General features: G+C 34.6%; 1 protein-coding gene across 6 annotated transcripts in view; it reads right to left on the bottom strand.

Annotated features, from left to right (window-relative positions):
- Positions 1-14367, bottom strand: part of DIAPH2 (diaphanous related formin 2) — a 212389-nt gene that overhangs the window by 96131 nt on the left and 101891 nt on the right. For all 6 annotated transcript variants that reach the window (XM_065077869.1, XM_065077866.1, XM_065077867.1 and 3 more), the window contains one exon: positions 9264-9387. In XM_065077869.1, the coding sequence (XP_064933941.1) occupies positions 9264-9387 (124 nt within the window). The remainder of the gene's footprint in view (positions 1-9263; positions 9388-14367) is intronic.

Genomic DNA, 14367 nt, shown 5'->3' with positions numbered 1-14367 from the left:
TTTACTGATTCGTTACCTGAGAATTTAACTGATATGCTATTTGCCTTTTGTTCCAGATTCTTCTTGAAGAAGTGGACTTGTCACCTCAAGAACCTGATTGATACTATCATCCTCCTTTGTTTACACCTTTAACACAGTCTGTAGTCTGTGAGACTGATCTTGTTTCAAAGCAAATCAACAGTTTTCACATGACTGGTCAAGCACTGAAACAATGATTTACTAATATCTCTCTGTTGGTTTATATCATATTTTGTTCATACAAGAATAGAATATCTCATGATCAATTATGCAGGCCCGTGTAGAATTCCTTTTGCAACAAAGAACATAAAGATATTCAAATACAGAATCATAAAAAAAAAAAATCAAGCCAGGTACCAAGCAAAAGCGCAGCAAAGTATCGTAAAAAACTCATTAGGACAAAAATAAACATCTGGAATCTTGCCAGATTAGACTTGGCCAATTTAAAGTTTTCCAAATTCTATTTCACTGAACAACACACAGACTGTATCAAATTAAACAATTAACATGAAATACCTGAACAGTATCTCCAGTATATAATAAAAACAGACTAACAACTTTTTTCATGCACAGTGTACCACAGTGGAAAACACAACATTTCAGCATGCCTTAAGGAAAATTACATGCTTTGTGTGATTAACCTCCCCTTTCCCCTGAAAAAGCACCCACATGTATTGCAGAAAGCTTCAGTGTACCTCATTGAAACTAAAAGAGAGATTTAAGAAAACAAGGATGGCTTTAGAGTTGAACCAGAGGGAACACGCTATTGGTTGCAAGATGAACCTGCTACTCTACATAACCTACAAGAAGCCCTTGTAATTCCACACAGGCTGTTTGAATTTACAGATTTAACGTAGAAGATGGACCGACACTTTCTTCTTCCACTATTTCTCACATACTTCTTAATATCACATTTACTCAGAAGAAGTTAAACAGAAGGCATAAAAATGGAGATGAAAACTATGCCCAAACCTCCTTCATTCCTCAGCTCTCTTGTGTCTAAGAAATAGTTTAAGGAAAATAAACTCAACGTTATACTGTCTCTCAAGTAGGAAGACTGCACTTGACCAAGCAGCAAGATAAAGAGGTTTTGTTCTACAAGGTTAAACAGATCTTTAATTGGGAAGTCTCTTTAATTCTACAATGGTTGCAGCTTAGTAACTATAGATGCTGAATGCACATTAGTAAATCAATGAAAACAAAGTTGCATTGCAAATGGCTAGTATAAAAACCTGTATAGAAACTCCGAAATTGCAAAATATAATACTTTGTAGAACTCTCATGAGGATTGTAATGATATAATGACAAATTGATTTTTCCCTTAATTTAGGAAGAAGTTTATTTGGGAAATCAACTAGCAAAACTCCTATTTACTGTAAATAAATAACAAACCAAACCCAACTGGTTTTCAGTCAGGATCAGAAAAGTAGACTCATTCTATTATGACAGTAAAATAACTTGCCTTGTTTCAGCAATATATCTTCATAAGAGAACTTTGTGCAAAGATTGAGTTTTCATTGGCTTCATAGTACAGCAAACACAACGGGAAAACGTGTTGCAGGTCTAGAATATTTACACACAGCAGAAACAGTATATTTAAGCTTATATTACTTCAGTGATGTTTACTGACCTTCATAACAAATATCTAGTCATACAAAATGCGACACCAGTGATGTAAATATTTCAAAGCAATTTTAGTGGGGGATTATCTTTTTTTTCAGGGTGAAAAATTAAGTAAGTGAAAGGATTAGTAAATGCCACAAGGCCATACTGACATTTCTCAGTGGAAATGGAATTGAATAGAAACCGTTATATCATGACTGTCACTGAACAAGATGATCTGCTAAAAAAAAAACCAACAAAATGAACAAAAACCCACAAACTAGCAAAAAAAAAACCCCAAGTCTACAGGCTCCTGGGGCTGCCTCTGCAAGTGATGCTCAGAACTGTGATCTGCAGGTGTTTCAGTTGTTGTGCCTTCTAATTACAATAGGTTCTGGTCGTATTTCTGAACTGCTGATTATCTAATTGTTAAACTGGTACCTAAAGGCTAGTCTGCACAAGAAGATCATTTTATATGCTGGGGAGGCACACTCTCTAAAGACTAAGTAAACAACTTAAGTACATTTGAGCTCAACAACATCAAACAGAAGTCTTTTTTTCCCCCCTCTTAATAATGTCAATTGAATATACATAACTAAACACAGCACAAATTGCCTGTAATCTGATTTTGAACTTGGCAGGGTCAGTTCTTCAACAGGATTCAAAATGCTGAGATACTATGAGCTTGAAGAATTAGTAATGCAAAAAACAAAACAAAACAAAACAAAACAGTGTTTAATCAGTGATATTCTGAATTTTCTAACAAAAAATAAAAAAAAATAAGAAAGAAGAGTAGTTTGGAAAAGAAAAGCAGATTATATGTATGTACTAATTTCTATCACAGTGCTTTCAGAAGTGGGATTTTCTGCCTATGCTGATGAAACACGTCAGACCTTCAGATGTACTTCTAAGAATTACAAGCACGATCAGTTTAATCAAGTGTGTCTTGGTCGCTTTAGCGTATCCATTTAAGTATGATGTGAGTTTTCAGAGATAAAAGGTTTTTAAATGTAACCTTTCAAAATGATACAGCGTTGATTTTCTTTTCGAAAGTGCATTTTAGTGGTTCCTCTGTTGCATTTGAGCCAACACAAAATACTGCAGATTTGAGGCAGACACCTTTGGTGGCTGTCAGTCAAGCAGCCAGGCAACTCACTAACATCTCAAATTTAATACTCAAGTCACAAATTTGGCTTCCTCAGAGGTACATGACCTTAGAACAAAGCATCCTGGATGCAAAATTTAATGTACATGAGCCACATGATTTTTTTCTCTTGGCTTTTTTCTCTTGATGCCAATCAACTATGCAAATTTGAGTAAAATCCTGTAGATTATGCAGAAGAAGGTGGAAGTTCTTAAGAACACTTAAGTATCACATTAGCAATGAATTCAAATTCACCCAAGCCTGTAGTGGAAGGGGGGAAAAAATGGTATTCCTAGCACTTAAAGGTACATTCTACTGCAAAAAGGTCCTCGCAACATGAACAATTTATACACTTGGAAACTTTCAGGGTGTAAAATAAATAATATCACTAATATGAATTTAGTGTTATTTATTCTGTTTTCTCTGTATTAGCAAGAAATACTAACAACTGTTGAAAATACTAAAAAAATTGCTCGACTAAGCATTCAGTTGAGTATTAATTTTTTTCTGAGGTAAGACCTGGAGAGAACAGCTGAAATGTTGATCTCTTAAACTAGAATAAATCACTCCCGTTTCATTTCCTTCCACTGTATGCACTCGTAAGTCTTCTTCAACAAGACTTTATTCCCTAGTGCTGGCACTTCTTAAGAAATGTGTTTTCTGCTGACTCTTCCTTAGGTTTGTTTTTAACGGTAGGCAAAAGGCTTAACTTTAGACAAATGTTCAACACTAAAAGTAACAGAACACCATGATCACATTCCTACAATGTAACTATAACTTAAAAAATAAAAGTCATGCTACATCTAGAAGCCAGGTCTTTCTATTCCTTTGTTTTCATTACATAACTTAATACTTCATAACTTTCAAACTACAGTCATTACTTTTTCACTGCCTTTTTTGGACAACATAGGTTTTCTCACTAGGGTAAGGAGGGGAGAAGAGAGAAAGAGAGTGAAGTTGCAAGTGCATAAGAACCAGACCTTCACTCCCTGGACACTGTTTAGGAGAAGTGTTTTATCTGGCTAAATAACCATTATTTTACCTCTTTTAGTCAAGAACTCCACTTTCCAATGAAAGTGTTTTCAAACATCATTTTTGCAGATAGCAAGAACAAAAACATGATATAAATATTGTTAGAGAAGACACATGCATAACATTGTCTTAAGGATTATACATGACCTAGAAATGGAAAAATCATCAAATGGTTCCATTTTCCAGCTCCTAAAAAACTGAAAAACACCTTTACATTTAAAAACACATTCAAACACACTCAGGCAAAAAATAGTTACTTCAAATGTACGGGCATATACAAAAGTTCCTAGAAATCCTTCCCCGTTCAGAGTTATTTTTGAGAAGCCCCCAGTTATGAGGAAATGTAGTTATTAATGTACATTCTCATGTAGAAATGAAGGCATCAGTGAATTTCAAACTTTCTGAAAAACAAAACCAGGCTTTCCTAAAAATGACTTCTCAAAACGCTAAGTGAATTATTTTTCCATAGCGAGCTAGGAGGAAATCCCAAGTGCTAACAGATGACAAGAGTGTTAATGCCATTACCATCCTTTCAGCACCCCACGTCAGGGTGTAAATGATGTCCTGCTGCTCAGTCACTCTGAGAGAAAAAAGGTTCAGAGTCATTTTCAGATGCTGAGATTATGATTCAGAGTCTATTTGTTTCTTCCCTAGTGGCCTGCTCTGAGATTCTGCACTACCGTCCTTCGTACAAGAGAATTACCAATTGATGTTTTATTGCACATTAAATATTATCTAACATTCTCAGTACATAAAAGTCCCACACGCACTTAAAGTAGGCTTCTCCCCAGATCATTTCACTACCACTGAAGTACATCAAGCAAGGAACTAATAAAACTCCTATTTAGTTGTGAAGCATTAATCATTATTAGATAGAACTATGAGCATAAATACATATCAAGTAAGAATATATGCCTTTCAAGAAGACAGACTTTTTACTTCATAAAAAGGATTCTGTTTTAATGAATGATGTTCCTTTCTGAAAATTAAAATTAGTTCACAAATCACTGTTTTTCTATTTAATGATAAGATGAATACACACAGCTTTGAAAATTTTTTATCTGCAGTGATTTTTGTTCTTTTATTCATGGTCGCCTTAATGTTGCAATTCTTTAAAAATAAGCTTTTAATTCATCACATGTATGCAAATCAGTTAGAAAAAAAAAAGTGGCACCCTTTATTGCTCTGGTAGACAAAAGATTTCAACAAGATTGAGCATGTTACTATTTCTTACTGGGATAAACAATACAGATAAAACCAGAAAAACTACAAAAAAAATCTTAATTTAAGGACATGCTAGTACATCTAGGATACATTATATAAATTAATGTAAGATTACTTACAAGCTATCTAATTGTCCACAAGCAAGGGAGCAGAAAGTCATTCTCTCTAACTAGCAGGATAACAAAAAGAATGAACCTAATGGCCAGCAATTGAAGAGCATGTCCCTCCGGCCACCCTGGCTCTACCAATTCTCCCTTCTCCTCAGAACAAAGCTCCTGCCTCTCTTCTAGAGGATTAAACCTTCATCCCTTGGGGGCAAAAGCATGTTGGGAGGTGCAAGAGGTGGCATTTATTATTTATGTATCTACAGTTTTAAGTCAAAACTAATAAATTAACTCTGTGCAACTTTCCATTACTGCCTTTGAAATACCCTCTTAATTCCGTTGTCTTTAATCTTCCTCAATCCCCAATTAGACACTCATGTTTTAGCATCACTTAAAAGAAAAGAGCACATACACCTATGGCAAGTCAGTATTAAATTTGGAGTTTTCTACTTTAAAAATCTTCAGTTAGAGGCAGGAACACTGAAATAAGCCAAGCAGTGAAAGCCAGATTTGTCACATGGATTACTTTTCTAAACTGTTGAATCAGACTTCCCAGTGCTGCATGAAGCTGGGCTAATTATAAAAGAAACTGAACGTGCTTCTCCTATCAAATTATCTTTTAGTTGCCTATAGTCTTACTTTAAATATAAACTATTCAGATAACATTAACCCATTTTTCTCAGTTTGTAAATAATAAACATATTTAAAATAACCATTTGAAATGTATCAAGTTAGCAGAATGCAGTCAAGACTGCATGATTTTAATTCTAAAGTCTGTAATTAAAAGTTTTTAATCAACGGGGTATAATTACCTGAACATAATACTTTTGCAATATACTGCAATTTTTTAAACAGGTTGTGAAGCAGTAATATACTCCTCTTCCTCTCTTTGTATTTAATTCCTAAATCAGTTTGAAGTTATTTTTAAGCATTCAAGAGTTACATGAAGTATTACGCACTGAGATGAAAAAGTGTATAAGCTAAATAGAAAACTGATTAAGTGAAATCACAAATTAGCCTGCTTAGAAATAGGTCAGGAGAAAAATCCTAGATGAAAATCTAAGCAGAATTTCAATTCATCTTTTTTTCCATTCACAGTACTAAAACCTTGCCTTATTTGCTAAAAAAGTTTAAAACCTAAAAGTGAGTTCTTTCAAAGCATTTGCTTCTACATTATGAATATTGATATGATTATTATGAATAATATGAATGGTATTTTTATTGTAATTAATCTAGCTTAGCTTATATTCCATTCATATTCTCTGAAGAAATTCTCATCCACAATTACTGGTAAACAGCTTTGTTTATTAGCAGCAATGGGAAGGAGAAACTATGCCTTTAATCCTGGAAAAATTCCTGCATCCTGAAACTCTCTGAGGGTTGACTTATGTTCAGACACTGCTCAAATTTTCTGAAACACTCAAGCAGTTAGAGAGAAGTTCAGTCTGAAATTCTTTAACTTTCTACCCTCAGTATATGTTATCAACAACAATTCTTCAACAAGCTGACAGAAACAAAAGAAATACATATTGAAGATGTCATTTCCCTCCCCTTCACTTTTATTCTCCTGACAAAAACTAAACAAAACACAAAACAAACAAAGAAAACCCAACCAAAACTAAACAACCAACCAACCCAAAAACCAAACCAAACAACACAACCACAGGAGTACAGAAAATTTAAAAATATTCAATAGGCAGAAATAAATTCTAGAATTTTACACAACTGAAGACGACTTTCTGAAAACAAAACCCACCATTTATCAAGTCATCTTTTAATTATGAAAACATAAACACTTGGGCAGAATCAGTTCATTTCTTAGTCTTATCTATTTTGTCAAGCCACCAATTTCACTAGTATGATAAAAGCTGTCAGACACCTACAGTTCAGGGTGATGATTTTAATTTTTCAATTACCAGGAGTTGATAATGTAGCCGTGACATCAATGTATGTGCACTGAAGTTGCAGGAGACCTTCAATGATTAATTTTCAAAAATTCCATAGAATCCTCATACATTAGTACTATAATAAACAAACAAACACACCCACCCACCCATAGCCTTTTGCATTGTCAGATGATCTTTCTTTAAGAAATGCAGGTGATAAACCACAGAACAGAAAAAAGTAAACATGACCTACCTGGCTCATTTTTCTCACCAAATCAATTGAGTGATGCAAATCATTTTCATAAGCACAGCAAATACAGAGGTAGCCAAACAACAAAGGGCAAAGCATTTACTCAACACAACTGAAAAAATGTATATAACCTGTAAAAAGAGCTGTCAAACTTAACAAGAAAACATGGTTGCAAAAGGTGCATTTTACTACCTTGGTTTCACTTACAAACTAAAGAGGGGCTTACTTGACAGTATTCAGCCTACACATGAGGACGAGGCAAAGGACAATTACAAGGAAATATTATAAGACTTTCTTATGTGAATGTATCTCAGGAAAATAATAAGCTTTTTCTTTTAATAGCAGAACTGATAAATGTGATTACTAACAAGTCTCCTAACCTCATAAATAAGACAAAGTAGAAGAGAATAAGTAAGTAACAAGAAATAATTTTCCACTTCCTCGTGAGTTGTCTCCCTTAAGCTTCTTTTCTGCAGCCTTGTCAGAAACTTAAAATAAATCCATATAGAGATTATATTTAGTATCTTGTGAATTTCTGTCACTGAATCCATTCAGACTGTTAATCCCACAGAAACTTAGTTTCCACATACACAGTAGTTTCAGAGAACCTCTTTGTTATATCCACCTACTAAATGCACTGAGCAGATACTAATGGCTCCAGACATGAATCTCCTCTTTTTTCCTTTGAAAAAACAACAAAACTGTGACTTCTGTCTGGTTACAGTAAGAAAGAATACATGTCACATGAACGATCTGAGCTTCTACAGATGCATAAAATGCCTTGGACCTGGCCAAGTACCATACACCAAATACTTCCATATATACAGAAATGTGCTTTGTGCAAAGTAAAACCCTGCATATTTCTTTTAAAGAAAAAAAAAACAACAAAATTTCTGCTCAGTCTTTCTCACAGTTTTGTGAGCTTCTTGTATCTACAATATACTTGTTAATTACACTTTTGAGCAAAAGTAAAGCTGGATACATAAAAAATTTAGAGGAAGACAGGCTGAACAGACAAAGATGCTGAAGGGAGTGGAGCATCTCCCATGTGAGGAAAGGCTGAGGGAGCTGGGGCTCTTGAGCTCGGAGAAGAGGAGACTGAAGGATGACCTTATTAATGTTTACAAATATATAAAGCGTGAGTGCCATGAGGATGGAGCCAGGCTCTTCTCAGTGACAACCAATGATAGGACAACGGGTAACAGGTTCAAACTGGAACACAAGAGGTTCCACTTAAATTTGGGAAGAAAATTCTTCTCAGTGAGGGTGACAGACACTGGACCAGCTGCCCAGGGGAGTTGTGGAGTCTCCTCCTCTGGAGACATTCAAAGCCAGCTTGGATACCTCATCTAAGTGTTTCTGCTCCAGCGGGGGGATTGGACTGGATGATCTCTTGAGGTCCCTTCCAATCCCTGACATTCTGTGAATCTGTGATTTGGTATTTTCCCACAGATTTTACTTATTAACACTCAAAGAACCTATGGTCTCTATTCCCAATGACATGAAAGTAGAAATCACTCTTGGGATTTTCTCTAAAACAATGTTTAAACAACAAAAAAGGAAAAAAAACAAAGCACAAAACCCTGTTAACAACATTCATATTCCCCCCCTTAAAGAACAATACATCTGAAGCTAAAATAATGAATACTCTCACCTCTACTTCTAATAGTTTTTTAGATTTAAATGATTCAACAATCCTCATTAAATACCATTCTTTAAAGAAAAAAAAAAAATACTATATTTGTGACTAGTCACTGTAACTACTTCCTCTAAGAGAGCTATCTGGTTTCCTCTGGCTTCCTCCTTGGAAGTCTGATTATAAGCACTTCAAGTTATATTCAGTTACGTGTTTTCTTATATTCAGTGTGTGCTGTTACGCTTCTCTTTGTGCTAGAATAAAAGCATGGGAGTGCAGAGTTAAAACTTCTTATCCACTGTTGTAAATACTTAACCAGACAATCAGAATGTTCAGATCGCCAATGAAAACAAGCAAAAAGGATATGCTCATCTTTTCTACAAACTTATCATGTTCATCCTGTGTTTTAGGGAAATTCTTGATGTCATTTTCTAGGCGCTGGATTTGCTGGTTCATTGAATCGAGGTTGCTCTTCAGAGTCTGGGCTGAAACTAAGAAAAAAATGACAATGAGTAAAAAGCTTCCAAATTCCAGAAAGGGTATCAGAAAGGGAGAAAACAATGTCAGCATAAATGGTCCTAAGGAGAACTAATCCATTAAGCAGACTCATATTTTTCTGAATTACTGCTCATAAAAGTTCTAATCTTAATAAAAATTAAGTGAAAAATATCTAATGTAATATACCAAATCATCATATTTAATGTTGAAATGTCACCACTTAATTCTACCATTAGTTCATATCTTTCAATTTCTATTTAAATTTATTGGTAACAATTCTAATACTTCATTCTTTTAAGTCTAATTCAAATATTAAAAAGTAACTAAGGTTAAAAGAGATTGTATCATATTAATGCATGTACTTAGTTAAATTAATGATCTTATTAACGTACACACTCAGTTACAGAAATTATTTGAAGAATATAGATAGATAAAAGATCAAATATTTTTTCTTTTACTGACATTAAACTGACTTCTAGAAACCAACATCTGGGGAACCCGCTGTTAATATCAAAGGTAGATTTGAATAATAAAAACTATTGATAATTAAAAAGGACTCTCAGTATAGCATCAAAAAAGAGGCTACTCTAAATTAACATAGTGAACATTGCTTACTCTGTCATATTCTATTCTAATGTAAACCACTATTTCTGTAATTTGTATTAAACAACCACTACTTAATACATCACGAGAGAAATCTCCACTGGAAATCTTGACATCAGAATTTTGAAGGTGAAGCAATACCATATCACAAAGGAATTCCAGAACAAGAGGAAAAGTAAAAAGCCCCTGGTCAAACTGTAATATTAAAACAAACTGAACCCATAATATTGAGTTTTATGATATAATCAATGAAGTCCACTTATCATTCGCAATTTAATCACAAACAGCAGTTTGACAAGCACTGCCTCTCAACTGAAAGACGTATTTTAGAACAAAATTCTATCTTTTGTGCTTTGTCTCCTCTTGTATAGTTTACAAATAGGAGTTTTCAAGAACATGAAGACAAACTCACCACCTTTCCCCAAAGAACATTGTAACGTTTGCACTGATTCACATCCTTCCTCTGAACTGAGTACAGGATATTTCAAGTATACTGTGTTTCAGAGGCTGTTTAGATTCTACAAAATACTTCATCTTCAGTGACAGTGCATACAATCTTTAACAAACAGACAGTGCCACCAACAACTTCTGCTCTGTGGAATCAGAGGTGAGAACGTCCCGCACGTTATTGACTCTTTAGCAAGTGGCCAAGTCCACGCTCTTGTGTGACTGCAGGCAGCTGCTCCTCAGAGCTGACACTGCAGAGAACCCGACGATTATTTGTGTACTCAAGATATGTACATGACATTATTATTAAAGCTGTTTCTCCTTTTTTTTAAGGTAAGCCATTTGTCCAAAAGTTGTATAGAGCTTTTTTTTTTTTTTTCAAAAGACTGGTTTATTTTCCTATTTAAAAAATTGTGCTGTGACTAAGTGACATTAAACAGCATCAGGAATTTGATTCAGGATGGCTTGAAAAACAGTATGTAGGAAATAAAAGTTCTGTAAATAAGGAAGCTGTTCTCAGAACAGAATTAATACTACATTGATTGTAAGTAATGATTCATATCAGCTGTAACACCACTAAATTAACTTTTCACAAACACGTTCAAATACATAAGGAGCCAATATAGCTGTATTTATCAAAGACATAATCTTTATTTTATTTGCAATTTTATCCATTTTATACTGAGTACCAAAAGAACTACTAATCACATAACCTTAAAATTATAGTGAAACCATTTTTTAAGCTTAACTGAACAGGGAAGGGAACCAAATAAATCTATACTGACCACAGCATCCTTGTAGCTATTAACTTTCAAGACATAACCTTGAAATCAACCACTAAAGTAGCCCAAATATCAAACATTATCAAAGTTTTTAGGTTATGACTGCATTAGTTTAATTGTTTGATATTTTTGTCAGAGGAGGAGAACACATTTTTGCTTGAACTGAAGAAATTTAATCACTATAATATTTTTGTTGGCTCTCATGTAGTGGGATATGGAGAAAAACAGCACTAAAGTAAAATGCTAGAACTGAAAAATAAATTAGGAGGATGCAAATGGCATTTTGTGGGTAAAAAGAATAGCAGCTGGTAAGTAAACAGGCAATATAACAGATAAAGTTTAACTGCTTTCAGCAATTTGAAAATATTTATATGCATGACTGCTTAGGAAGAGTAGTAGTTTGCATTTGTCTGAAATTTAAAAGTGCAAAGAAATTCAGCAAGCAATGACAAATAAGAAATCTTAGCCTCTGTGATTAAAATGGAAGAAAATGTTCAGAAAACAGTTTAGATTAGAGGCACACTGACTTTCAAAGTAAGAAGGAACTATATGCAAGCAAGGCAGCTCTATGCCCCTCAACTAACTTCTATATTCACACTGAATCAAAAACTACTGCAGAATATTCATTTTCATTCACTTTTTTTTTTTTGCCTAGCCCAGGGAAATGTACAAGTTCCTGTTCAAACAATTTATGAAACTGTTATTCTGCAAGACAAGCTTAAAAAGATCATGTAACAGGAAACATATATATATAGACTATAATAAAATATCTGCATTTCCTCCCATAAAACTGTTTTATTAGAGATATACTACAGTAACATGAAGAGGAGGCAACATGAATCCCTTTTACTCTTTCAGAGAAAATAATGTGAACTTCTTAAAACTCTGGCAAGGTTTTAATTTATGAAAGCATAAACTCTGCTTGCAGCAAAATGCCATTTCTTTGAAACCATTCCATAAATGCAGGTACTAAACAGACTGTCTCTATCACTACACTTCTCAAAGCTGGTGATTGCAAGACAAAGGCTTGTTCACCTTCAACTTGCCCATCATTCCACATGAAAATTAGGCATCCTAGTAGAACCAGTCTAAAAATCTACATGAAAGGTGACATTTAGTCTTCAGTGGCACAGAAGCAATGTACTCTCTAGTAGTAATTGCAATAGCGTTCCATTTAATGTTACAGCAGGAGAGAACCACCAGCTAAATCCAGTAGACAAATATACAGATATCAAAAGGAACAGGTAAGGATGTAACACTTAATATGTCTCTGAGAACATGTGCAGCTGTTGGGGAAACACATCGGGGGAACTGCCATGTTCTCCCAAATCAGCACACCTGGCTGACAGCACCAGGCAGAGCACCAGGCCCTTGGTGCATCCTTATGCCTTACATCAAAAAAAAGCCAGAAAAAAACCAAACCCTATATACAGACCCATCCTCAAGGTCAAAGAGAGGAAAAACAGCAGTAAGATTTCTTAACCTGTATCAAACTGAATCAGACCAGCCTGTTATTTAGTAATGGCAAAAGGGTGGCTTGTGAAGAGCTGCTGCAACTCTAAGATAGAAAAAAATACATCATCTTTAACATGTGCACCTCAAATTATGAGAATTAAAGGACTTATGAGACAGATATAAAAAATCCAACACCAGAAATGCAACTTCTGTGCTTCAACTATCTAAAGTATTATCACACAGAATTACTATTAACATATAGGGCTAATATAAACAAGGTGAACATGAAATTATGCATATTAATCATAGAGTTCCAGGTTGGAAGGGACCACAAGGATCATCTGATCCAACCTTTAATGTATTGTCAGGTTATTTTTCATGTCAGTGGAAGACTGATATAAGCACCTAGATTTATCAATATTCTCTCTGCACAAATACGGAATGAAACTCAGTTAATCATGCGTCATTTAATCTGCAACTGACTAAAAGATTATTTCGTATATTATTATTTATTTATAATAGAAATCCACAGTGACTGAAGAGAAGTCACAATGTCATTTTGACATGAAAGGTGATATATACATATTCACTTTACTATTTTCATTATATTAATTCCTCCTCTGTGTAAAAAAATAAAATTGCATCCACCTGTTTTGGAGAAAGCGGCAGCATGGACTGCACTCTAGGGAAAGCTTAGTGCATGTCTGGTGGACCACTTTAGTCCTAGAAAAATGCTGAAAGCAGTTAATCTCATGTTAATGTAAAAAGCTAGCTAGTCTCCACAGCCAAGCTAAGCATTTTATATTTACAGTAATATAGTAATAGTACCAGAGGACAGACTAATCCTTTCCAAAATAAGATTGTGTCAGACTAAGAGTCCTTCCCTGTAACAAGGGATGAAATGATACATTTTGATGAGGTGCAGTGTTTCTTGCATAATAAATTCAAAGTGTCTCTGATCATGATGCAAAACAGGGATGGCCATGTGCACGTTTAGTAAAAGCTCTGAAGTGAGAGTCAATGATATAAATGACTTCAGTACCCAAAGGCAAATCTATATGAAGCAAGCAAATTGTTGGATTTGTAAGTCTAGACAGTATTTGTGCCATAACTACATTCTGAGCGTACTCGTGATTATTTATTTCTTATTGCCTGAGGGCAGATAGAAGTAGTCCTTCTCAAAAGTCTGAAAAAAACCAGTTTGAGGGGAGATGGGCAAGCAAGTACTTAATCTGCAGGAATTACAATATCTCATTACTCAAATTCATACCACTAGTAAGTTTATATTTATTAAAAAAAAAATAGAAGTTCTGTTGGAGTCAGGTGATTCTGTGATCTGCTCCAGCCTCCTTGGGGATTCTGAGTTCCACAGTGTGTGTGTATCCCAGCATATGCCTCTACATTATATAAGCGTGTGTATATATGTACATATACTGTGATAAATATCTCTCATGTGTAAACGTCTTCATACATTTATACGTATTTATGTGATACAGGTGTACCATGATATGTTTATCTCACAGGCATATATGTATTTATACACCCATTTGTATGTGCATATACAGACACACATACATATACCTCTATCTGCAATGTATACCACAGTATGTCTGTATCACACGAAATAACCTATATGTTAAACTTCATGACCGAACAGCTTCCAAACCTGCGAGCAGTACAGCTCCC

Source organism: Columba livia, chromosome 12, assembly GCF_036013475.1.
Source record: "Columba livia isolate bColLiv1 breed racing homer chromosome 12, bColLiv1.pat.W.v2, whole genome shotgun sequence".
Lineage (NCBI taxonomy): Eukaryota > Metazoa > Chordata > Aves > Columbiformes > Columbidae > Columba > Columba livia.
The sequence above is the reverse complement of the archived record's forward strand: the minus strand, read 5'-3'. Positions and strand labels throughout refer to the sequence as shown.